We start from the raw sequence: 26,947 nt of genomic DNA, 5'->3' as shown, positions 1-26,947 counted from the left end.
AGCTTGAACCTGCTAATCAAAAGCCCTTTTTTCTGAGCCCAAAATCATGTCTTTGACTTATCTGATATTTTGGAAACACGTCAATTGTTTAGATTGATCTCAATAAAGCATATTTTAATCAAATGCTCTTTGTTTGAGTTTATTTTTTTAATTTTAAAAGATATGTTTAAAAAATGTTGCAATAATTGTAATTAAAAGAAATAACCTAAGTCTTCAGTGCTTTTTCCATATTCTTAATGCATATTTGGTAACACATTTAAAATAGTTTCTAACAAAGCTGCATAAAAATAATACTTAATTTTTAATAATAAACAAGCAGATCTCAAATCTATCAGCGACCGGTCCGGACATCATACATAAAAAGCAGACATACTATGAAGGCTTACCATTGTGAATCTGCAAAAGTAAATTATGGTTTTCCAATCAACAACAATCAATACCTTATCATTGTATATTAAATAATCACATAAAACTGTCATGCGATAAAACCGCTTGATTATTGATGGGTTTAACCAACACAAGTATTTCTCTATGATGCCGCGATTTATTGTTCAAACAATTGCTCAAAATAAACACTGCTTGAGTTGCCTCAGCAGTCCTTGGCTTGCTTTTACAATTCAGAACACGTGGCGAAACCCAAATAAAATAAACAATAAGATAAAATCTGGTATAAATTAAAGCAAGCTTAAAATAATGATTTTGCAATTTCAGTATTGCCAAAACCGGAACATTACTACTCCTAAAATAAGATTATGGTTCTTACAGCACGGGATTCTGATTTGGACCAAAGTCATCTACAATCTGCACCAACTGCATCAACAATGGATTTGAAACCATCTCTTTCCAGGCATGCAGCTAATTCAGCCTGAAACCAATAGAATAAGAATGAGAATTTTGGTGCACACACTAAGTGATTTGAGTCATCAACCATATTCTGAGGAATAAGTGCACGAGAATTTTGGTGCATACACACTAATTTTCGTGCATACCTTTATCTGAGGAATAAGTGCAGGTCCCCCATAAGCGAATGCGGTATAGAGCTGAACTAGAGTTGCTCCAGCTCGTATTTTCTTATATGCATCTTCCCCACTAAATTAATATAAAAAGATCAGACAAATTATTGTATAATTCATTTTTTAAAAATCATAAAAAAAATACACTGTAGATAACTAGTAATCAGCTAACTAATGAATGAGTGAAGGAACATGTAGTTTTTACCTGCTAATGCCCCCACAGCCAATCAAAGGAATCCTGCCCTAATATACATGAAATGACAGGGCTAAATTGTTAAGTGTGACTAACATATATAAGTAAAGCACAACAAAAAACAGCTCCCTCCCCCCCCTCCCCCTCTTCCCAAAAATATAAAAAGGGTATTAGAGAACAAAATATAAGAGTTCAAATGGTTTTGACGTGCATTGGAAAGACTGCTAAAAAGGGAAATAAAAAACTGTAACTGCATAGGAAAGAGGGAAAAGAAATCAATGAGATAGCATACTGTACTACACAGAATGCATCCAAGTGCTTGTCACAGCCTCACCGGTATTTGCAGGTTATATTATTAAGTTTCACATCAAGGAATGAAGTGGTTGCCTCTAACTTTTACTCCAAGTAACCACAAATTATGTGCAACTATACACATGGTAAATCTATAATTAAAAATATTGAAAATAATTAATCTATAATTAAAAATAATTAACAGCAAAAGGAACTTCAAGACTCAATCAGGTCTGAGGATTTTCTATGTGGCAGCTGTAATTCAGTGCTTACAAGTGAATACATTAGCATCCACAAATACTATATTGCTTGCATGATCCAGAGTAATGGCATGCATTAGAGACATGGGATTGCATGCACCTCTATCTCAGTACTATTTACAAACAACACAGTAAAACCAACAGACGTACCCTTGTCAAGATATACATCTCCTTCAAGATGTTGGTGGAGAGATTGAAGAGAGGCTTCCCACTCAAGCCACCAGTTTCTGAAGCCAATGGATTTTTACTGGTAGGATCTGGTCTTGAAATGGTTGTGTTCGATATAATCTAGAAACAATAAATAATTAGAGCAAAAGAAGTGAATATTGTGCGATTAGAAGATTTAAGTTCCGGCTAGTGGCTACAATTTGAAATTAGTGATGAAGCAGAGAGATACCAGTCCATCCAAGTGAAGAGCCAAGGCGACCTACAATTATAGCTGAAACTGTTATAGAGCATATGAGATTATGAAAATATAGGAGAAATACATTAACATGCACATGCTTACTGCAGCAATATCTTCAAGGTCTTCTTTTGACAAATCTGGAGCTATTTTTACCAGCAATGGAGGTGGGCCCTCCTCACCCCATTGCATTTCATCACGAGCAGCTTGAACCTTCACAAAAAGGAAAATTTTGCTAGAGTCAATCTCCCAAGTATGCAACACAAAAAACACATGGAGAAAGCTTCACATTCTAGTTCCAAGTTCTACCTTCTTCACTAGATCCTTCAATTGCTTTCTTCCTTGAAGCATGCGCAAACCAGGGGTATTGGGTGATGAAACATTAATCACCTAGAAAAGGATATTAGTGAAATCCAAATAAAAACAATCAATGGAACCTACTTTAATAGCAATGGACCTTATTGCAATAGCTTATGATCCTTGGGAAGTTTATCCCTTGACAGGGACCAGGAATTTTAAGCAGGCAGTAAAGACAATGATCCTGGGTATAAAACTTTGATCTCTTTAGTCATTATATGCCACCACACTTCTTTTCCTTAGTAATCCAACATTTTGTACAGAAGACTTATCTTTCAATTCGTTATCTTTTATATGCAACTACACATAATCAGAATAATGAATGATGATAAACCACAAACTGTAAAAGTTCATTATTAATCATGGAGTTCAAACAAGCTCAAGACACAATTTGCAAAGTGAGGGATTGCAAACACTTTTTTGCTGTTTAAAAAAAAATTTAAAAAAAATGCATGACATACATGCCAAACCCAACAAAAAAGGAAAGGTCACTGACTACCTTGACTGCATCTATCTAACAGCATGAAGAAAGTTACTAAGCATGATAGGGTTTTTTTATAACTAAGCAGCTTGTTAGAGTTTAGGCATGAAAGGAGTACAGTTTATTCATAATCTGCACTCAGTCATACCAAGATAAGTTACAGTATACAAGGTTGCTATCTTTCCCTTCTTTTTCTATAAAAGGCATACATAAGAAAAGACTAATTACCAGGTAATCAGCATATTGGGACAATGTATGAACTCCTTGAACATAATCTGCTGCAGCATCTTCACTTGTCTTGTTCTTTCCAAGATTGACACCAAGAATGCCAGGGCCAGCTTTTCCACCATGTTTGACCTCATTATTGGAAGAAGGTGAAGCGCTTGAAGTTTCATCAAGTTTCCTCTTGCCGTGCTGAGCACCTAGTCGCTTTGCAACAGCAACAATTCCCTCACTATTAAAGCCACATCTATTTATTACAGCACTGCACATTAAATTCATCAGTCTTAGAGCAATGTAGCTAACATAAGCAAACTTTTAAAAAGCATCTTCTAGCATCAACAACCTTCTGCAGTGAATAGAAGTCATTAGAAAAGTCAAAAAAAGAAAATATAAAACAGATTCAATCAGTTCATCAGAAGCAGAAGAACAAAGAAACAAAATATAATCTCTTACCCTTCTTTTCGCAACCTGAAGATACGAGGTTTTGGATTGCCATCCTGGGGGACAGGAGTAACAGAGCCTACCTCCACAAAGCCAAAGCCCAAAGCAAGTAAACCATCTACAGCCTCAGCATTTTTATCAAAGCCTGCAGCAAGGCCTACTGGGTTGGAGAATTTTCTTCCCCAAACTTCTAGCCCTAAGAGTGATGGGTCGGGCCTCTTCTCCCTTGGAACCCAACCACGAGCTGCAGCCGAGACACCCAAGTTGTGTGCAAACTCAGGGTCCAACAAAGCAAAAAAGGGATTCACAAGTTTTGTTGCCGAGAATAACCATCCACTGCAAAAAGATAACTCAAAATCCGGATCATTCATTTTCAAATCAAGGCATCAAGCATTTTTTCTGGTGAAATCACTTAAAAAAATTGTATTTATTTTATTAATACATTCACAGCAGACTCAGAGTTAAAGCATCAGAGTACAGAAGAGTTTTTTTCTTTTTCCTCACAAGAAAAACAAGTAATACTATAACACATCAAATACAGAATTAGAGGAGCAAAACAAAATGCATACAACATTCAAACTCCCAAATGAAGTACCAGAAAGTAGCTTCATCCACAGTACTCACATAAGCTCCACCAGCTATAAGTAGACCTATGGTGGCTCCTGTCAACAACCTTCCCTGCAATTCAAAGTAATCAATGTAGGTAAACTACACAAAATATAAAAGTTACAACATACATACACATGCAAGCTACAAACTTAATCACACAATGCAAACATTCCATATTTTCCTAAATATGTTTCCATGAAATTCTCTCTAAGATCTTTCAATCCATTAACACACGAAATCACACTCCGCAACACGCGCCCTGCGTTTGCAAATTGCAGCATGTTAAATGAAACGAGCATCTTCCAACCTCAAAACGAATCAACAAGACAATGCATAATGCCACACACACACACACACACACACACACACACACACACACACACAAGGGATGAGAATACGCACTTTCTTGGAATAGTGACCGATCTTAGGAGCACTTTTTGGCGCAGAAGAAAAACATCTGACGCCAGGAAGTTGATTCGAGACTACCCTTTTGAGAAGAACGTCTCTCAGTAACTTTCTAGAAGACCATGCGGCCATGAGTTCAGAGAATTCGAAAAAACCACCGAACAAACGTAACTTCAACGGGACACACGGAAAAAGGAATTCACCCGCAGTGCGCTTATGATTCCGAAGGTTCAAACCCTTCGTTAAGTAAACGGAGGAGGTATACGAATGTGTTGCGAGCAAGCCTCGTGCTTTCAGGTGCAATGGGTAGTGAACGGAAGGAAGAGGTGAGAGGAATTTGAACAAAAGCGGTGGATGACGGTGAATGCGGTGGCTCAGGCGGCTACAGAGCCGTCGTCAGTGAAGGCGCGGTGTTTGGAGAAAAGACGCAGTCACAAAGGTGTTTTCCTTTCAGGTTGATGCTCGAACTTGAAAAGAACCTCAGAGCTACTAAAACGATGTCGTTTGGTGGAAGATGGATGTTTTCTTGGGCTCTAACTTGAGGCCCAACTAAACAAGCATATCCAGATAAAGGGTGATTCTTTCGAAAAATACTTCCACCCGAAATTCTCCTTCACCTTCTTCGCACCTTCTTTTTTTTATTATTCTTTGCACTCCTTTATGGTACCCATTCTCCTCTCTTTTCTCACTCACTTCACTTTCAGCACTTCCTCCGTGGTTGGTGTTGCCCTCTCTCATTCTCCCTGTTATATTTGTTGGTGAATCTCGCTTTATTTTTTTTTCCCAATATTATAGATTTACAATAAACTAGCTTCTAAAATATACTTGGTTGTAGTGTTGTGAAAACCGGCTTAGTCACCAACTCGATTGAGACACTGATCGATAGGTGAGAGATCGAATTAATGGATCGCTTACTGATCTGGTGTGTATATATATATATATATATATAACAAAATGTGATTAATCTATATTTTTATACTCCAAAATAAATTTATTGTAATGATCAAACTATAAATATTATAATCATTTATTACTATAAATTAATTTTTGGATATTATCATTAAATTACTAATGAAACTTTTAATCCCTCGCCGGCAAAAGTTGTCAGATGATCATAAACAAATCCATTGAAAATGTATAAAACACATAAATGTTAAATTATATCATAACCAATATGATAATAATTAGTTATTATATATTATTATCAAGATAAAAAAATAATATTATAAAAACGTATCATATGTTATTCAATAGTTACTAACAATTTAACATGTTATAAAAAAATAAAAAATATATATTCTAAAATAAACTTATCAACCTAGTCAAACTAGGTCAACCCGATCTGGATCACCGCTTTGTCCAAACCCAATCCGGCTAAATGGGGTCACTTGCATTTTCAATCCTATATCTTAACAAGATCACCCAGAACACTGGGTCTTGTTGAACCAATCTGGTTTTAATAACTATGCTTGGTTTTTTCCCATAAACTAGTTTCTAGAAGTCCATATTTTGAAAACTAATTTCCAAAATATATATACTAGAGGTGGTGGTGTTGATAGCCAATAACCTACTACTTTAACTCATAAATATGTTATGTTGCAACACTTTCCTATTTCAATGTCAACCCAACAATAAGAACATTCTATCCACATACAAGAACCCAACCCGTACATGCTCAAAAAGTCCCTTGAAAAATCACATGTTCCTAATCTTGTACAAGTTCCTAAGGCATTTTTAAGAGGATCACAAAACCTGATTGTCCTTAGGTCCTTTACATACCAAGTTGTCACTTGCTTGTGAATAAAACAAAAGTAAAAGACTTTCCAAATACAATACATGTTATACTTTACATTTATTTAAAAATATGTGATTATATTTATGGAGGTCTGGCATAGGTCATTTCTGAATGTCGTTTGAAAAGTAATGAAAACTTCCTTATACAACAAACAAGTACAAGTTACGATTTTGGATGTCTATAGACTACTTGAATATTTGCAGAAAGTCTAAAGAGACTTTGTTCAAGAATAATATTTTGTTGATTGTAGAAAGCCTATAGATGATTTGCTGATAAATATTTGGTAGTTTATAATTTGTTTGTAATAGACTACTAAGAGTGTAGTATGAAGACGTAAAAGAAGATTACTTGTATCTCAATTGAATTTTTCGTAGGGTCATGGAGAAGTTCCTGAAGCCTTTTGTGGCATGTCAAATTGACTCTTATTCCTAATTGTCGTTTCTTTATCACTTTGAATTTTTATATACCGTGAGTGTTACATAAAAAAATATTTTATATTGTCGGTCAACCAGAAATCATCGGCATCGCCGCTCTGATTTCTTAAGGTACTTTCCATATATAATGTAAAAAGTGCATACTGCACTTTGTTGACTCTCTCTTTATTGGATTTTCTGTTTTGATTATAGTATACCACTGACACCGTGGCGGTTGTGTTTGTTGTGTATAAGCAACCGCACTTACTGATCAGGCTAACTTGTTTATTTTTTGTTTCCTTTTTGTAACTTATGCAAAGAGATTTCTGGTCATTCAATGGAGATTTCTTGCTTGCTTCGACTGTTTTGAGATGAAAAAGGAATTTCGATTTTGATTGTGTCGTTTTCTCTTTGCAGGTGGTTGGGTAGGGTATTTCTCTTACGATACAATGCGTTATGTAGAAAAGAAGAAACTTCCATTTTCTAATGCCCCAGCAGATGACAGAAACCCTCCTGATGTTCATCTGGGCCTTTATGATAGTGTGATTGTGTTTGATCACGTGGAAAAGGTACTCGTATGTTTGACAGGTGCTGTGCACATGTGATTGTTGCTTGTAAGAAAATTCTGCTGCTATTTACCGCTTTATTCATGCTTACTGTTTTGGTCCTGCAGAGTATTTCTATTTTCTTTATTTGGCTTTGATCAACCCAGAAAGCATATGTAATTTCTTTGACTTTGTTCAATCCAGAAAGCATATGTGATTCATTGGGTTCGGGTGGATCGATATTCTTCGGCTGAGGAGGCCTTCAAAGATGGAAAGAACCGGCTGGAAAGTCTAGTATCTCTCGGGTGCATGATATAATTACGTGAGTAAGCTATTTTCTTTTTTCCCCATTGTTTTTCTTCTTGACTTGACATTTCAAATTAAGGTCAAGGATGACTTTGTTTGGTTGTTAAGTTTAATTTCAGTATCTACAATTATAATTGTCAATTTCAGCCCATGGCTGCCTGCAGGTTCGATAAAGTTATACACTCGTCTGTTTGGTCCTAAATTGGAGATGTCAAACATGACAAATGAGGAGTATAAGAGGGCAGTATTGCAGGCTAAAGAGCACGTACTGGCTGGTGATATTTTTCAAATTGTACTAAGTCAACGTTTTGAACGGAGAACTTTTGCAGACCCATTTGAAATCTACAGAGCATTGAGGATTGTTAATCCTAGTCCATATATGACTTATTTACAGGTTTGCCAGTTTCTCGTGCCATTATCTTTTTATTAGTTAGTTTGCATTCAAAAGTTAACTTGTTGGAATATATATACTGGTATCAGGCCAGAGGAAGTATTTTGGTTGCTTCAAGTCCAGAAATTCTTACACGGTTGAAGAAGGTAATCTTGTGTAATAATTACTCAAATAGTTGGCTTTATCTTCTAATTTTCTTTCTCCACAGTATCAATAATCTTAATATATGCTTATAGTTGGCCTTGTTCTTGTTCATCAACCCTTTTTATGTTTTTTAAATTTTATAGACTTGTTAAAATTATGAACTTCATTACAGGTCTAACAAGTATTAATAGGCATTTCATATCCTTTTTGACAGAGAAAGATCACCAATCGGCCCCTTGCTGGTACTGTTAGAAGAGAAAAAACACCGAAAGAAGATATCATGTTGGAGAAAGAACTTTTAAATGATGAAAAGCAATGTGCAGAGCACGTAATGCTAGTTGATTTGGGGAGAAATGATGTTGGAAAGGTATATAGTTTTCAATTGAAGGAATAATGTCCAGAGCATGTATGTGCAAAACAAAATTTGAATCTCCCACACCTTGTTGGAGGAATCAATATTTCGTAACACTAACCATATTCTACATGCTATGTTGCTGTTAAACATATATCTTTATCTTTATATGCATCACACAGTTGCTTTGCAGTTGGGTAGTTTATGATCATAATGATTTTACACTTTTTCTAAATTGTGCATGCTGTTGTAAACCATTTCTTTTATGTTTTAGCTATGTGCTTAATGCAAGATGAATATGCAGGTCTCCAAACCGGCTTCTGTTCAAGTTGAAAAGCTTATGAATATTGAGCACTGTTCCCATGTCATGCACATAAGCTCAACAGTAAGTTCCTTGAGCAAAATATAGGAATTTGGAAATACGTGTTTGAATATGTGAAAAACTATGTGACAGTTATCCTTTTAGAGCATCTTAGGTTATCTCTTGGGATCAGTTCTTGTTTCCTTGGTTTTCATATTTCCTAATTATATCACAACGGATACTAGTCTGTCAAATCTAAAGGGCCAAGAGGCATGGGTTGAATTTCTTGGAAGTTCAACTTTCTCATAAAATGACTCGGAAGCTTTTGAATAGCAGTCCCACTTGCTTTTGTTTAATCCCTGTTGATTTATTGTCTAATCTGCAGTATTTATTATTTTGGTACGACAAACTGTAAATCTTTTTTCCATTTTCTTACAAAGTCTCCTATCGGATACATAATTTCTTCTTCAAAATCCCCTTTCGAAACTATGAATCTCATTGCAAGTCAGGTCGTTTTAATTTGGCTGTGGAAGTGTTCATTACTTGTTGATTAACTCTAACCAGGATTTTATCTCCTGATGTGTATAATTTGTTGATAGAAGCATTTCCTTGTCTCTAGGATGTCCCTTCAGTCTTCACATCACATGAGCATAATTTGCTGATTAAAAGTTTCCGTTCTTCATATAATTTCCACTAAACATGAATGATACGGGTGCTAATAAGCTAGAGTTCCTTCTGGTTTTACTTGAACCATTTAGTTTTATGTTGTTTTGGTTTGACAGAAATGAATTCCAGTGCAGAACCTTTTCTCAGATGATTGTTCACTGTACCATGTCTTTGCAGGTCACAGGGGAGTTATTAGATAACTTAACAAGCTGGGATGCATTGCGTGCTGCATTACCTGTTGGTACAGTTAGCGGAGCATCGAAGGTAAATTTTCCCTTGAAGACCATAGCTTTCGTTTTTGCAGTCTCTCTCCCTGCGGATGTAGTTTGTAATATATATTGGCGCTTCCCTTCAGTTGTGATATTACTTGTGCTTCATAAATGGTTTGGTTGTGAAAAAAGGTTGGCCAGCGGCAGTTATCACTAGATATCTGAGAACCGCAATATACCCTTTGTTGATTGTCACTAGTTTAAGATTGCAGTCTTGGTTCGACTTGTTTGGTCCTAAATTGTTCTCATTATTTCGGTTGCTGTAAAACAGGTCAAAGCCATGGAGTTGATTGATGAGTTGGGGGGCCATATAGTGGGGGATTTGGAGGCTTATCTTTCAATGGCGATATGGACATAGCCCTTGCTCTGAGGACCATAGTTTTCCCTACAAATGCTCGTTACGACACAAATGTACTCCTACAGGATATGAAGAAACGCAGAGAATGGGTTGCCCATCTCCAGGCTGGAGCGGGAATTGTGGCTGACAGTGATCCTGCTGATGAACAAAGAGAGTGCGAGAACAAAGCTGCAGCTCTTGCTCGTGCCATTGATCTTGCAGAATCTTCATTTGTTGATAAATAATTTGGATTTATCCACCATAGGTGATGCTCCTTGACAATTGAGGTGCATCCTTTTTAAATGGTAGAGAGGAAGCTTGTGGACAAATGATAGGATATGAATCATAACGGTACACGGAGAATCTGGAAACTTTGATAATGTTATGACGGAAGTGATGAACATAATGTTATTTAATGATAGCTTTGTGACTTTAGTTAAGTTTCTTTTGCTATCATGAAATCTCACCCTACTGAACATGAAAGTAGTTAATAATATATTGTGTTCTTTATGCAAGAAGCACCTTGTTAATTAATAAAAAATAAATTATACTAGTATTCCCGAGATTAGCGCTTATTATATTTATTTCCTCTCTTTAAAATCGTATTTTAATAGTTATTATTATTAATGGTGATAATTTTTTGTAAAATGTCTTAAAAATTCCTATTACTCATGCAAGTTTGCTCTCAGTCCAAGTTCACATTGAATTTTGTCTACGAAAACACCGGCAACTTGCTCCTCACCTCTCTTGTCAACTCTGTCGCCTTTGCCAATCACAACAACTTCACCGTCCCTACCTCCTCCAACGCAGTCTATGACTTCTTCGAGTGTCACGACGACCTCACCAACAACCCGTGTTCTCGCTGAGTGTCATATGCGGTCATCCAGCTCGACAACCTTGCTTCACCTCTTGCGACGACACGTTGCAACTCAACAACTGTTTTGTCAAGTACGACGATGCCACAGTCATCGAGGTCGAGGACGTGATGACGACGTCACAAAATCCTCAAATCTTTCTCTTTTTTCTTGTTATCCTTGATAGTGTTAATGGGTCAAAGGGTTATAATGTAATGGGTGATAAAAAAATAACGAGATCTTCTGTATGATAAAATAAAGAGTAAAATTGAGTGTAATAAGCTGTAACATATGAAAACGCGAGTGTAATTTGTTCATTAATAAACGACTGCCGTAGTTATGTTTTCGGATGTGATTCATATGAAGTTATATGAAACTGCGACGTCTGGGATTAGGAGAATTCATGAGGTTAGGATCAAAACTGCGCCGACCTTCAATTTGGAGTAGAAAATGAGGTTTAATAATTACTATTTTTTGGGGTAATTGGAAACGGAATTCCTACAGGAAGCCATAGAATTAAAGTTCTCAATAACAGACTTTAAAGGATACTTGAATTGTTTTCTTTCGTTGGGCCTATTGCAATTTACAACCCGTACTTGACTTTTTATTTATTTATTTTGTTAAAATAATTGATTCCCATAATGTAATGTTATCATAATTTGAATGTTATCATTACAGGAATTTTTATAAATACATTTTTAGCTCTATAAAATTCGATCCTAAAGAACTAATACCTTAATAATTTTTTTTGACAGAACTAATACCTTAATAATTAGAAACTACATAGATTATAAAAAATAATGCCTTGATATAAATTATAAAAATAAGACCTAACTAAGCAAAAAATATAAGAACCAATTCCTTAAAGGCTTAAACATTAGAGTCCAAAATTCACGAGAAAAAAAATGTTAAAGCAATCGATATCTGACGGAATGTAAAGACCAAAATCTTAACCACGTAAAACTCTAAAAACTATCTATTTGTCGTAACCTCGTTTTTTTACCACCTTTGAAAAGGTTGACCGCAACACCAAACGAACACTCTCAACCCTTCGATAACTTGATCCATATTATAGCGTTAATCTAGAGGAAACCGTTCTCTATTCCCCCAGACTAACACAATATTACTGGAGGACACCCTTCTTTACCCCCACGCTAGCATAATTAACGAACATCTTTGGTGAAATTAGAACACACCAGAAATGCCCGCAAATAACAGAGACTGCAACAGTCTTCTCTAATAAGAGATAATGTACTTGAAACACCAGTGTTAAATTCCTAAATACCCACTAAATTTCAATTGTCATTGACTGACTCCATTTTCTAAATGCACATCCAATAGTTCGAAAGCAAATTTTGGAGGTGCCAACAAAAGGGGAGTTTACAAATAAAAAGTTTAAATAGCATATAACATCACTGACCTTAACACCATTGGTTATAATTTTCTATGGTACAATGCATTGGAAGAAAAACATTATTAAATTCTATACCAACTACTTTTAGGATGAAGACTCTAGTTGCTTCAATTTTGCCTGCAAAATAACACCAGCTTCATCTGCCACATTTTTCTTTTTGGATGCAACCTGCAGTGTGAATAGTACAAATTCATTATTTTGGATAAGATACAATCTAATATGAGAATTCTTCTTAAATTCATTGAAAAGGCAATGCGAACAAAGTAATTGACTTGAACAAAGTGTGGGTGGGGTGGGGTGGGGTGGGGAGGAGAAATATTGTTGAGTCCATTTTATAAACAAAATAACATTTTGGGGCAATTTTTTAATTGTTAATGGCGAATAGCAGCCCATGGCAGCAACCAACAAGCCAAAAATCTGCCATAAAAATGGTAGATGGCATTACTACATGTAGCAGGAGCATGGTGGCTAATAAAATACACATACACTAAGTATGCTAAAAAACACTGTAGAATAATACACAAACACAGAGTCACACACGCATAACAGAATACGATACCAAGCATTTGTCTAGAAAATTTATACTAAGCTGTATGGATGCTTGATTAATAAAGAGAGAGGCAGAGAGAACCTCCATGGCAGCAACCCAAAAGCCAAATAAGAATATGATAGATAGCATTCCAGCCTATGGTAGAAGCTTAATGATAAATAAAATTATAGACAACAATCTAGAAACATGTTGCAAGAAGTAAAAGTTTAAAACTCATTAAAAAGTACACAAGCCACAAACTTACGAGAAAATATCATAAGCCTCATAGCATTAGTTGGGAGGAGCAGAGAAAAACTCTAAACAGAGGGAAAGAAAATAGAGAGAAATTCAAACAGCATGGAAAAGGAATAAAGAGAAACAAAGAATTGGAGGAAGAAAAGGAAACAAAATAGAAGGGAATCATGAACAGAGAGATTACTTGAGAGAACCAAATCAGTTGGTTGCCTGAGATGTTCTCTTTTGCTGGCTATGTTGGAGGTGTTCATTAAAATGGTTTTCCATTTTTAGGTTTGGTTTAGCAAAACAGAATATTTGAGCACATAAGAGAATATGTGAGGCCGAATGCTGGAATTCTGGGGTTTAAAAATGTAGAATTTTTTCCCCCACTCTAAAGAGTAATTGCCGCCTTTTCTACTATTTCCATGGTCACCACCATGAGTGCAATGGCAAAAGTGGCCATCAGAGGCCACCGTGAGAAACCTGCAAAGTTATATCATATCCCTATAATGACATTTTGCAGGAAATCTGCAATGCTATAGTGTCCTATATCCACCATGCTCGTGTTAACGGCATTTATCTATAGGTTTTAACAATCGTTCTCCGCAATAAAATAACCACATTTAGTATTTAGAGTGTGTTTGATTTTATAATAAAAACATGCAAACATAAATCACATTACTTAAAAATCAATTCAAGTTAGTAGAAAAACCTAGTAGAGTATGAAATTGTGAACTGAGCAGAATATTATAGGTGATAGCGTAGAAGAAGAAGAAGAGATGGTGCAAGTAAGAGGAAAGGAAGAAAGGTAGGAACCTGGAGGAGTTGATCAAAGTTAGATTTGAGCAAGTTGATTTTGCGGTCGCAGTAATGTTTGCCTTGGGGCATGGTCTTCTGGATGAAGTAGCCGGTGCCGACGTCGACGAGGACGTGTTGGGAGTCGTGGAGAGTGGCGGGGACGTAGAGGGAGGCGGTGAGGGGGACGAGGATTTGGTTGCCTTGGGGGCGGAGAGAGAGATCGTTGAGGGCGGAGGAGGCGATCTCCAGGCGGGTGGTGGCGGTGCGAATGTTGGAGAGGCTTTCTTGGAGAAGATTAACTTCCAGATCGGCTTGCTCTTTCACCGCCTTCAGCTGCTCCACGCTCATCCTCTCCAGACCCTTCCACGAACCAGCTGATGTTGCCATCTCCCTTCGATGGAGGGAGAAGGGTGCGAAGCTTTCCGGTGGAGGGTGAGTTTTGAGAAGAATGCTAAAAGGGAGAGGATAGACATAAAGGTAATATTGTCATTTTAGAAATTAGAAAAGATGGGGTGTGAGCTTAAACAGAAAGGGGGTACAAATAACATGGCCCTGACATTGTTATAGCAAATTAGCAACTGTTTTGAAGCGTTGATTTTTGTTTTGTTTTGTTTGTTTGGGTGAGTGAACTGAATAAAGAGTTGGTTTCTTCTTTTCTTTTGTCAATTGAGGTGTTGATTTCTAACTTTCCTATGACATCCAACCAGGCAGAAAAGCAAAGGAAGACTGCACAAATACAAACTGGATCTGGATACGGCCCACATATGTACTGTTGATGTTTTGTGCACCAATTACATAACCCAACTGCAACGGCCCTAAAAATTAATGTGGGTCCAGAATCAGTTTCCAGGTAAGTTCAAAAAGTCCATCATACGAGGGTTTAATATGGTCCCAAATCATAACATGGTTTTTAACTTGTTTCACCGCGACATTTAATTCCAGGGGCCCATCAATTATTGGGAGCTGACCCTTCTGTTTAGCAATAATTAGGAAAACATGTTGGCATCCCTAAATATGAAAACCCCACCAATAATCCATGCATAGAAAAGTACTTACAAGATGAACAAAATGATGAGTTGGTATACTCGATTTGGGAACTTGGAGACAAATCCTTTCATCTTAGTTTTTTCACAACTCTCGTCACGTAAAAATTGTGTCCACTCTTTATAATATAAATATTTTCATACAATATTTCAACACGATCCTACCACAAATTCTTTCACGTTCATGATAATATGATAAAATCATGTTTGGCTCTTATCATGTAGCAACTAGCAACCAAGCTGACATAATGTGATAAAATCATGTTTGACTCTTAAATAAAATTCAATTCTTAGTCATATTTATGAAGAAAATAAATCAATTATTGTAAACATTGTGAACCTATTATTTTATTTATTATTAATTTCAAATTTCAACATGAGTGTATAATTCTTTCATGTGCATGATAAATCATGTTTAACAAATCTTCTTATGTGTACTATCTTGTTATGTACTAGCAAAGCCTGGCATAATTAATACACAACTAATGTTGACATAATTATGTCACCTAATATTAGCATAAGTAATAGAGAACTAATTAATAGATTCTGTTCTTGATCGTGTATATCAAAAAGAATTTCAATGATTCCTCTGTTTTGACAAATATTTTTTTTTTATTATTGACTAAAAAACATTGTTATGCACCAAAGGAAATTGCCGTGTGATATTTATTATTTCAAAAGAAATTAAGGAAACGACGTAAGACTTGCTACTATATCATAGTTGTGTTGTGCCTTGTATAAATTTTTCTGATACTTTTGGGTTGTGTAACTTACTCCAAGTAAAATAGAGTTATTCTCTAAAGTAGATAATCAGTACAATTTTGTATGTACTTCAAAATAATTGGTATTGGTATAATTTTCTTAATTACACCAATACTAATTTACTATGAAACTATTTAATACTATTTTTACTTAGAGCAAGTTATACTGTAGTGCTAGTAATTACTAAACGCCTCCTATTTAATGTTTATCGGAAAGAGATAATACATTTCCACAAATTCAACTCAACCTCTTTTCACTTTCCCTGCTGGCAATCCAGAAAATTCTTTTCTACTCTTGGTAGCTACATGACCAAAACGACTTATCAGTATTAACTGACCAATAAGTCAGAATACCAGCTCACTTGGACCAAGAAAATAATATCATATTTACAGATGTTTTGCCATAGAGATGCACTGAAATTTCTTCTGGGGGGGGGCAAAAGTTGAATTCAATTCCTTCATTTTTCACTGCAAATATCATTTAGTTAAACCATAATAAATCATTCATCCAATTAACTACCCTACTATTTCATTTAAATTATGCCAGGCATCTTATAAATGAATTTTAAATTCTTGAAGATGACTGAAATAGAATCCCCAAATTAGTTTATAACAGACGGGATGAGATCAATGATTCAGGTGATCCTTTTGCCAGTTGAACTCGGCTCTCAGCGTCGTGTTAAATTTGGTTAGTGAGGCAGATAAGATAAGGCAGGGTGCAGAGGCACATGGTAGCTTCCAAGGGTGTGGCAATAAAAGTCAAAGTCATACCAACCAGATTAAATATGCCATTATTGAGATACAACACATCAGCCACATTTGAGTTTTTTATATGTATCAGTAACAACTCCAGACTGACTGTTGCGTCAAATGCACCAACACCATATTTGTTTTAACTCATAGGTGAAACATCAAAAACAGTACGTGAGTATATCTTTATTTTAAGACTTGAATACAGGCTGTACCTAACCTTATCTTTCCTTAAATACTGAAAATAGCCAGAGTACAAGTTCCCAGAAAGAGAGTACCGTGAAAATTACAAAAAAAAATAGCAGAAAACCAAAGATACTCCTACGAAATCAAACATGGTGGTCAGTGAGCATCAAAACACCCAAATGAATTTACTCCTATAATATTATATTGCTAGGCCACAACACATTCAGAAAAGAAAAGGGTCAATTTGGCTACAATAATTTAAGAACAGAAAGCACACTGAAATAATTGAATCGTCATCAAGCAGCAAAACAAGTTCCCGTGTACATAGAAACAAAGAAAGTGACAAGTGAAGAAAAGAGGTAAAGAAAGAAACAGACGGGTTTTTATTCACATCACTGGCACCCGAAACAATCCACTTACATACAAGAAAACATTATTCTCACGCTGATCAATCTAAGAAATGGCTAAGAATTGAAGATAAAAATCTCAAAGCAGAAGTCATACAGAGTACAACCAGAGCTTTCTTCTTTTTTTTTTTCATCTTTCACACACCAGTCACCTCTGAAAACGAACAAAACACCATCAAGGAGCGTGAAAGTGGAGGAGAGAGTCAGAGAGCTGCACCAAATTCACAACATAACCACCTTACATGAACCTCAATCCCTCAAAACATGCCCCAACAACATCCAAGAGACATGAATTCTCAACCCATGTTGGAAAGTAGGGTACTCCAACATTCTGGGACTGACAATTGAACTTTGGAAACACAATTCACTGGCTTCAGAAACAAGCTTGCAAGCACTAATTACCTCAACTGCAACCACTTCAACCACACCATACTTGTAGACCCAGTAAGTCAAAGCCCAAAATAACCCACTATGAAAGTGAAACAGAAGCAACAATGCAATCCAATCCATGCTCTTCAACTTAGAAGAACTCTCTTTGAGTACAACAACATTACATTACAAATTCAACTGCACTCGCACACGGACCAAGCTTCTGAAACCCAATTCCAGCCTCAATCGGTACAAATTTCTCACCATGACAATTTCACAAATTAAATCATCAGTTCATTACATTCTCCCCTTTTTTTTCCCTCCTCTCCTCCAACAAAGCCCCGGAATCTAAAACAATTATCCAACATCTAAAAACCTAGTTAAGTTCTCCAAACCAGCAGGAAGTAAAACAAAAACCCTAATTGAATAATTTCTTAATCGATGGACTTCTCCACTCAAATCTAAGAAAAAACCTAACCCTAAGAATCTCCTGCTTGCCACACACAACAAAAACAGCAACCACAACACGAGAATATGCATATATACGAAAAAAAACACCAACACCACCGACCACCACCATCACCACCACCGTTGAAGATGTGACAATCAACGAGGCTCATCGTCTCTCCGACCAGAATTCCCAGGTCCACCAGACAATGAGGCGAGCAAATTCAGATGTCCAGGAAGGTAATTTCCCACCCTCGCCGCCGAAGCTTCTCCGATGGCTTGCTGCTGCTGCTGACGGTGGTGATGAGCGAACAATGAAGCCTGCTGCTGCTGCGACACCGACACCATTTCGGGAGCAGCGGCGGCGGCGAAGCTCCAAATTTGTCCGAAATCGGGCCGGGCCGGGAGGGCCCACAGTCCGGGAGGAGTAGAAGGGCCCACAAGAGAGGGCCCCACGGAGACAGCTTCGTCTTTGGAAGAGTCTTCGTCGGTGCGTATGCGCTTGCCGAGGATGAAGGGAGTGGGAGAGAGTAACTGGGGCTTGTGGTCGGAGGTGGAGGAAGGGGAGGAGAGGGAGTTGGCGGCGGCGCGGACGGAGAGGGAGACGGAGGAGAAGCTGGCGGGGGTGGTTCCGGAGCCGGTGGCGGCGATGATGGAGGGCTCGGCCTGGCGGAGGAGCCACTCGATGGTTTGACCGTCGGACTTGTGGCCAAGCTCGCGCGTGAGCTGGAACACACGTGCGGCGCATATGATTGGCATCCTTATGCGGCGCCCTCGGCCGTCCACCTTGCTGTGACGGTCCTTAGACGGCGGCTTCTTAACGGCTAAGGCCTGCTGTCTCTGCGCATCAATGATGGCGCCGTTACTGACGCCGTTAGTGGTGGCGTCGGAGTTCGACATGTAAAGTGAAGTAAAGTAATGGTTTTTTTTTGTTGGGTTTGAGAGATGAGAGAGTTTCCTTGGTGTGGGAATTGAACTTGAACTTGAAGGGGAACAGGGCTCTAATCATTGAGCGGCAGCAGCTGGTGGAGACAGGAGGAGGGCACATGGGTGCTGGACCCCACTACGTCTCTTCCTATATTTCTATAAAGACATCAATACCCTTATACATTCATTGCAAGTGGAGGAAAATTAAAAATACCTCATACAGATACATGAAACCACCTCTCGCATAAAAACAACAACAATAGATCACAAAGAAAAGCATGAAAGAGATTCAGGGTTTTCTTTTTTTTCTTTTTATATCTAAATTTCAGTTTTTTTTGGACAGAAACAATTTTTAGAATGGGACTTACATCATCCAGATTTTTCCTCTCATCTTCACTATAAACAAATGAAAGAAATTAAACAGAATTTAATCTTCTCTTTTCCCTATTCTTTTTCTTTCATTTTTTCGATTCAATCAATCAAAGCCTACAAGTTATTTTTAAGTTAAAATTAAAAATAAGAGTTTATTTGTTATTGGAAAATACAATTATGGGAATTTGTAAAATGTACATTTTGCTAGAATAACATGCAAGTTGCAAGCTAGAGATATTAGTAGTGACATAATTGATATAATCAACTCTAAAAAATGATCTTGTCATATTCAAGATGTGTTACCCACTGAATTGCTTGAAACAAAGCCCAACTTTTTGCCCCAATCGGTGCTGGAATGCCATTAAAAAGAGATGTCTTTACCTTTTATAAAAACTCCATGTTCATCTCGACTGCAAATGCCAACACCAAACGATTTTTGTTCTCTGGAATTTGCAACGTTACGGTTGCATTTTAAAAAACCTCTTTTTAAAAATAAAAAAAATCTTAAAAACTCCTTTTAAATTTAAAGTTGTTTGGTAAATAAATAAGTAAAAATAGTTATCTCGCACAATAATGTTTTTTATCAAATTAATTTAATAAGCTTTGCATAAGTATGAAATAAGCTACTTTAGTTAGCTTTTCAGTAAGCACCTTTTTTAAGAGTTTTTTTAAACTACGTGTCCGATCTAGCTTTTAACTTTAAGGAGAAAACAAAACTATAAAAAAATGGGACAAACGTTATTATACTAATTATATCTTGAAGAAAATTGTCTGTGAAAAGAATATATATAAGAAAGAAAAAAAATAAATTTAAAGAAAAAATTTGAACAACATCTATAGATCAATACACATTTAGAAAAAGAAGATAAAAACATTAATATATATATATATATATATATATATACATATATTATTTTATTTTAAAATACAAATCTAAATTTAAAGTATTACTAAAATAAAGTTAAATTCACTATATATTTTTACAAACTTGTAATATTTTTTGGGTACACTTACAGACATGTAATATAGTTATTGTTATTTTATATAGCCGTGTTTTTTTTATTAGCTTTTGTTTATTCCTAAGATGAAAAGAAGCCTTTGTCCCTTTGTGCATCGTTATTACTTTGAGTATTTAAGAAATGGGACACGCACTGGTAAACCAGATTATAGGGTACCCAGAGAAGAGGACGGAATGGGACCCCTTTACTTTCAAACTAGTGTCACAGCCTGACTACACCTGGATATAAATGTTTTTGACATAACAAAATTATTAAAGAGTAAAATAAATTTTAATATTGATTGTTATTAAAAATTATAATTAATTTTTTTATTAACAACTTTATGTTTATTCACAACGGCTTGATCGGAATATTTTGTTTAAAAACTATAAAAAGAAGTTTCATTTCTATATCATTAACTTGTTAAATAATTGGGTTTTTTTTTCTTCATTTTATATAAAAATAAAATAAAGCTAAGAAATTCGATGAAACATATTTGTAAAGATCTATTATCATAATTATAATTATAAGGACACACATACAAAATTTTAAATTAACCAATACAATCATAAAAAATATATAAGAGAATTAAACAAACTAATAAAACAAAAAAGAGTATTCAAATATTTAAGTAAATAAATAGACTAAAAACAAATCTTAAACACAAGAAAATAAATACATGAGTTAATACTTAATAAAATTACAAAATATCCATGAACTTGAGTAAAAATTACGCATATTGATAGTTTAAAGATGGCTTCCATAAAGAAACATTCCCACGTGGAGAATTAAAAATAGTAAATAAATGTAGACATATAATAAATAAATAATAAGGTTATTAAGATTTAACCTTATCATCATCATCATCAGAGTAGTAGTAATCGAAAGATGGATAAATAAGTCAATATCTACTCAAAAGGAAGATAATTAATTTCAGTTTCAAGGAGATCAAAAATATAAATATTCCAATCTAGACCCCTACGAACTAGCAAAAGATTAATTCTTCCGGTCAATTTATAAAATATAGCAATACGTGGAAAACCATATGTCCCGAAGCATCCGCCATTGGTGATCTCAATTTCAACTTCATGAAAATTTGATTCAATGTCTTCAAGTAAATTGATCTAGATCTCACCACATCATCAATTTCACCCATATACGGATATGGTATTTCAATAATCTCCTAATATATACATAAAATAAGACAAATAAACACTAAATTTGTAATACGCATAAAGCAAATTTAATATAAAAAAATGTGCAATTTAATAGTATGTTACCTGGTTCAGATCTATGTTAACTTGAAAGGTATGTGATGTAAGAGAAATTGTCTTAACAATGTTACACTAAATAACAACAATAATAAAATAATTAAAATTATAAATTAGAAAAAGTATAATTCAACTATCAAAAGGAATACACACCAACAACGAAACCAATTCGGGAAATAATGAAACCAACAATGTTTTAAACATTAAATAAAGCAGTATTTTAGCTATTTACCTTGTTGCCTAAAGGAATACACACCAAGCTACGGGTAATGCATAATCTGGTATGAACCTATGAACCGCCTTGTTATTAATAGCATGTACTTTGTAAACATACTAATTAAGAAATACAGAAAAATGCACATTCTGCATATTTTTTCTTCAGCCAGTTAAAACATCATATTAGGTACATGAGACATGACTTCAATTTCATAAGCAAGGCAATAACAAAGTGTGAAGGAAGATATACTTGAATTAACCCTCACTTTCAGTTTCCAGGTTTATTTTGTAGGAGAAATATCACTCACGATGCCAAACATATTTCTACCCATAATGGAAGATGAGGTGAATGGTGGAGAGCATGTGAAAAAACAATAGCCGAAAGAACCATTTTATAAACAAATTAAAGTTCATTACACTGTGATACATTGTGCGATCAATATAGAGAGGACCAATCTCATGTCATGATGATTGACATTTCAGCTTGCATTCCCGAAAAATGTTAAGAAAACGTAAAAGATTTATAAAGAATAATAAGTACAAAGTTCAAGATTCTTAAAATGAGATGAAAACAAAGGCTTCTTGTATATATAATACCACGGAAAGAAAGATGAACCGTAAATGAATTTGGAAAGGAGAACCGTGAATGAATTTTCAATTAAAAAAATCACAAGTACGTAAGTCAATATCTTAATCATTTTAAAAAGAAAAACTATGGAAAGTCAAGATACCTAAAGAATATGGAAAGAATCGGTACTGCACTTCTGATAAGGTGTAAATACAAAAAGAATCTCTGCAATCTCTATAAAAATAAAATACAGAGAAGAAGGAAAAAGGAGAACTGGTTTGTCGAAGGTAAAAAATATTTCGCAGGTAAAAAACGAATGAAAGAATAAAAAATGTTATTTCTCATACTCAATAATAGATATCAATGGCAAAACCGAAAATGCACTATTAACTGAACAAGATAAAGGTGCTTGGAAGAAAGTCTCGACTTGTATTGTTATAGATTTCATATTTGTTATCAGTTATATATTTTTATCAAGTGAAATAATTTTTTTTCTTCTTCTTTTCAGAACGAGTCAAGTTTAATTATATTATATTAATATTTTTTATCATTTGTAAATTACTCGCATTATTTTTTTTTAATTTTTTACTTAAACTATAATTGGATTAGACTTTTAAAAGATAGCAGTCGATACATTATTATTATAAAAAAAAAATCTCATTCAATATTTAAGGAAATAAAAATAAAATTATCAAAAAGAAAAATTAAAATTAATTATATTTAAAACATAAAATATTAAAAATTATTGAAGTGAAATATTTAAATCTATAATTAAAAATTAATTATAGATTTCATATTTGTTATCAGTTATGTATTTTTGTCAAGTGAAATATTTTTTTTTCTTCTTCTTTTCAGAACGAAGACAAGTTTAATTATATTATATTAATATTTTTTATCATTTGTAATTTACTCGCACTATTTATTTTTAATTTTTTACTTAAACTATAATTGGATTAGACCTGATAGCAGTCGATACATTATTATCATTATCGTTTTTACCTTTTTGTTTCATATAGTTTGAAAATAATTTTTTTAATCTTTATTTACATTTTAATTCTGTTTTAGTTTCTTTAGTTTAAAAATATGTTTTTTAATTCTTATAGTTTACATTTTAATTCTCTCCTTTCTTGTAACTTGAAAATTATATGAACTAAAAAGTAAGAATCATGAAAGGATTAAAAAGATCACTTTTAAAATTATAATCATGAAACTATAGGAATCAAATGACTAATTTAACCTAAAAAAAATCTCATTCAATATTTAAGAAAATAAAAATAAAACTATCAAAAAGAAAAATTAAAATTAATTATATTTAAAACATAAAATATTAAAAATTATTGGTACAAGTATTTTTTTTCCCTATAAAAGTACAAGTGATTTTTTTAACTAAGGCAATGCGCAGCTTAATCATAAAATTGTAATTAGAGATTCCACTCTAACCCTAAATTTAATATTTTCTTCTAAGAAAAATTCAAAAAAATATTGATTTATGTAAATAATCAAATCTTACATTGCTTACTTTGGCTATATGAGTGGAAGTTTCCAGTACTCTCCATCTAGCTGTAATATCTTTCATTGTCCACTCTTCTTTTGCCACGTCGGTTTCATATCCAAATTATTATTCCTTTTCTACAGTCACTAATAATTATATAGCATTCCGCGTGAAACATGCATTTCATATTGCAATTGTCCAATACGAGCCTCTTAGTTTGGGCTTTTACCCGAAGGCCCTTCTGACCCAAACTAGGCTGGATATGTTGATTTGCCCATGTTTAAAAACCGATCGTCGTGGACAAAAAGGAATTGATAATACAAAAAATTAACATAATTTATCTTTTGTCTTTGGTGAATGAATAATAATATTATTGAAGGAAAACAAATCTCATCTATATCCGCTCTTAACTCAGAAACAATAAAATGTGGTGCAAAGAAATAAACATGGTATTTTACATCTACCCTTAAAGCATGATTTCCCAATTTATCAACTATTTGATTGGCTTGTCTCATAATATTTTTTTTCTTAATCTTTCCGTTCATAAAAAAAAAAAAACAATGATGCAACCTGCAGCAACCACGAACTAATAAATTCACGACTAACTTAGAATCAGAATCAACTCTGATTTTCCTGAAACCCATCTTTATGACAAAAACAAAAATATAATTAATTAAATTTTGGTCATGGAATGTTAATTCATTTTTTAAAATACTACCTTCATTCATTTCAATTTTGTTTTTATTTTTATCTAACTTTTAATATTTTACACACTTGTTATATGAGAATGTTAAACTAAGCCATGCTAAAAAGTTAAAAATAATTTAATATAAATTAAAATAACAATTTTAATTTTACATTTGTGTGTTTCTATCTCAAAAACTAAATAGGAAAAAGAGAACGGAAGTTGTATGAAATAATCATTTACAACACATGTTATAATAAATTATAAATTTTATGACATTATTGAATTTTTTTTATTAAAATTTCTAGTCGCACCTTTAAAAAATATATTTTTAGAATGTTTTAATTGAACATACTATTATTTGATACATTTTTACATTGATTTCAGTGAAAAATACACATAATCTCTAAAAAAAATATTTTTAATCTTTATTAACATGATTAAATTTAGTTTTATTGTTTTGAAAAAAATATTAGTTTTAATTTTCATAAATTTTTAAAATAATTCCTGTCAGCACTGAATAATACTGTAACATATATTTAGATATAATATTAACAATTATTTTGAAGTAAATGTCTTCTTAAATTCTTAAATCTTAAACGTCATCTGATATTTTATATATGTTTTTTTTACTCAATTTTTATATTTTTCTTATAAATGTATTTGAAAAAAAATAGATGATTCACTAATACTATAAAATAATAATCAATTACAAACTATCATATACATACAAAAATATATAATAAATTAGTTAACTTTATAATAATTATCTTAAATTCTAATCAATCATAATTTTTAATTAATTGATACAGTAAAAGTATTTATAATTATCAGCTTATAGTCATTAAACTTTTAAAAAATACTACATAAATGTTTAAGACACAATAGATGTTCAAAAGTTATTTTACAGTAAAAAATACTAGTACACAAATAAAATGGGACTATAAAGTTTTATTTTTTAATAAAAAAAAGGTAACTTTAAATTAGCGTTGTGGAGCTTGGCATTATTATCTTGCATGAATAATCTTGTTTAAGATCATGGCCATCATTCATTGATTGGAAAGTGATTTCAGCCAGTGAATAAAATTTGTGGGGTACTGTCCTTTTCCAGCTTGCAAACCTCAGACTATTTTAGTCATAATACTAGCAGTCTAGTACGCTGACAGCAAAGAGAAGGTTACGTAAGGATAACAAAAAAGATTGGACCCATCCCTTCCTAACAATAGGAGTAGGAGAAGATAAGTGTTACTAACACATTGCTGATCAAAATTACACATTTTACTATTTTTTTCTTATTTAATTCTCTCTTAATTTTGTCTAATTTTTAATAGAATGTATATCAGACAGAATTTGTTAAAGTGTTGCTAGTTGTGTTGAAGTGTTGGTAGCACTTCTTATAGTAAGAATAAATTGACAAGAAGCCTTTACAGCTGTATTTAATTGAATGCTTCTGTTTCAGTTAAAAGAGTAAAATATGATACACGTGGGTGATGTTTGACAAAATTGATTGAAAGGTGAAAAATTAGTTTATTAAATTATAAATGTTTGATAAAATTAATGATTAAAATAATTAAAAAATAATAAAATTATGATTTATTTTAAAAAGGTAACAAGGGAAATAAATAAATATATTAAAGATTAAAGTGGAAGAGAATATAAAAAGTTAGAAATTAACATTTAAAAAAATATTACTTTAAGTAATATTTCAAAAAATGTTAAAAACTATTAAAAAAAATTTACTTGCCAAATAATCAAATGAGTTTTTAACTAATAAAAAAAGTTATAAACTATGTAAAATATTTTGTCAAACATAATCATATAACAACTTGCAATACAACATCATGTTTTATATATTTCTCACTTAATGCTATCATTTATTATAATTTAAATTCAATTTTTTTTCCTTTTATCTCCTTCTCTCTTTTTGTTGTATAATTTGTTTTATGGTACAAGTATCATTTCTCTTTTTAATATAATTCTCCATTTTATACATTAGAAATTAAAAATGTGCATTGGATCTTACAAAAGTATTTTTTTTTCTCTAACTTTTAAGGATGAAATCTACCGCAAATTCTAATGCAATTTGGTAACAACTTCTAAGTTATGATCACAAATTCACAAATAAGATTTTTTTTAAGAGAATTCACGAATAAGATGTAACCTTCTATATTGAACTATTTGAACTAAAATCTTAAGCATGTGTTTACTTGTATTTTTATTTTCTAATTACAAAACTGTTATGTTGTTTTTTATTTTATTTTTTATTTCTTGCTTTCAAACCTAAGCTTTTATGTTGAGCCTAGTATGGGTCTAGAACAAAACCTAACATTGTTCAAAATATAATTTGAAGAATGTCAAAATATAATTTGAGGCGATTAATTGACATAGTGTGTTTGTCTTTTGTTCTCTCAGCCCCAAACTCACATTTT

General features: G+C 33.5%; 3 protein-coding genes and 1 pseudogene across 4 annotated transcripts; 1 reads left to right on the top strand and 3 right to left on the bottom strand.

Annotated features, from left to right (window-relative positions):
* Positions 1 to 425: 425 nt before the first annotated feature.
* Positions 426 to 5,349, bottom strand: LOC114372032 (dihydroorotate dehydrogenase (quinone), mitochondrial-like). 2 transcript variants are annotated; one of them, XM_028329412.1, is made up of 11 exons: positions 4,673 to 5,336; positions 4,257 to 4,339; positions 3,674 to 3,997; positions 3,227 to 3,482; positions 2,470 to 2,550; positions 2,266 to 2,373; positions 2,155 to 2,184; positions 1,908 to 2,045; positions 1,219 to 1,256; positions 990 to 1,089; positions 426 to 865 (listed from the first exon to the last, which is right to left on the bottom strand). In XM_028329412.1, exons 1-11 carry the CDS (start codon positions 4,805 to 4,807, stop codon positions 791 to 793), a joined length of 1,368 nt encoding a protein of 455 aa, XP_028185213.1. In that variant the 5' UTR covers positions 4,808 to 5,336; the 3' UTR covers positions 426 to 790. The 2 variants fall into 2 exon arrangements, 1 of the variants encoding a protein (XP_028185213.1); XR_003658104.1 differs by having other exon boundaries at positions 823 to 865; positions 1,219 to 1,251; positions 4,673 to 5,349.
* Positions 5,030 to 10,634, top strand: LOC114371870 (annotated as a pseudogene).
* Positions 10,635 to 12,250: 1,616 nt separating this feature from the next.
* On the bottom strand, positions 12,251 to 14,601 carry LOC114370121 (probable prefoldin subunit 5). Its single transcript, XM_028327406.1, has 2 exons — positions 14,045 to 14,601; positions 12,251 to 12,630 (listed from the first exon to the last, which is right to left on the bottom strand). The coding sequence occupies exons 1-2, from the start codon at positions 14,411 to 14,413 to the stop codon at positions 12,547 to 12,549; spliced, it is 453 nt and encodes a 150-aa protein (XP_028183207.1). The 5' UTR covers positions 14,414 to 14,601; the 3' UTR covers positions 12,251 to 12,546.
* Positions 14,602 to 17,121: 2,520 nt separating this feature from the next.
* On the bottom strand, positions 17,122 to 19,164 carry LOC114371185 (transcription factor TCP7-like). The gene has a single exon (XM_028328625.1). It carries the CDS (start codon positions 18,887 to 18,889, stop codon positions 18,149 to 18,151), a length of 741 nt encoding a protein of 246 aa, XP_028184426.1. The 5' UTR covers positions 18,890 to 19,164; the 3' UTR covers positions 17,122 to 18,148.
* Positions 19,165 to 26,947: the final 7,783 nt, after the last annotated feature.

This window comes from Glycine soja, chromosome 10 (genome assembly GCF_004193775.1).
Source record: "Glycine soja cultivar W05 chromosome 10, ASM419377v2, whole genome shotgun sequence".
NCBI lineage: Eukaryota > Viridiplantae > Streptophyta > Magnoliopsida > Fabales > Fabaceae > Glycine > Glycine soja.
The sequence above is the reverse complement of the archived record's forward strand: the minus strand, read 5'-3'. Positions and strand labels throughout refer to the sequence as shown.

What these genes read in the sequence shown, in the direction of transcription:
- LOC114371185 (XM_028328625.1), bottom strand. Translation starts at nt 18,889, where the DNA reads ATGTCGAACTCCGACGCCACCACTAACGGCGTCAGTAACGGCGCCATC.
- LOC114370121 (XM_028327406.1), bottom strand. Translation starts at nt 14,413, where the DNA reads ATGGCAACATCAGCTGGTTCGTGGAAGGGTCTGGAGAGGATGAGCGTG. An exon ending in ACTTTGATCAACTCCTCCAG is followed by an intron (nt 12,631 to 14,044) that starts GTTCCTACCTTT and finishes TTCACACTGCAG; the next exon opens with GTTGCATCCAAAAAGAAAAA.
- LOC114372032 (XM_028329412.1), bottom strand. Translation starts at nt 4,807, where the DNA reads ATGGCCGCATGGTCTTCTAGAAAGTTACTGAGAGACGTTCTTCTCAAA. An exon ending in TCGGTCACTATTCCAAGAAA is followed by an intron (nt 4,340 to 4,672) that starts GTGCGTATTCTC and finishes TTTGAATTGCAG; the next exon opens with GGAAGGTTGTTGACAGGAGC. An exon ending in CACTTATTCCTCAGATAAAG is followed by an intron (nt 866 to 989) that starts GTATGCACGAAA and finishes TATTGGTTTCAG; the next exon opens with GCTGAATTAGCTGCATGCCT.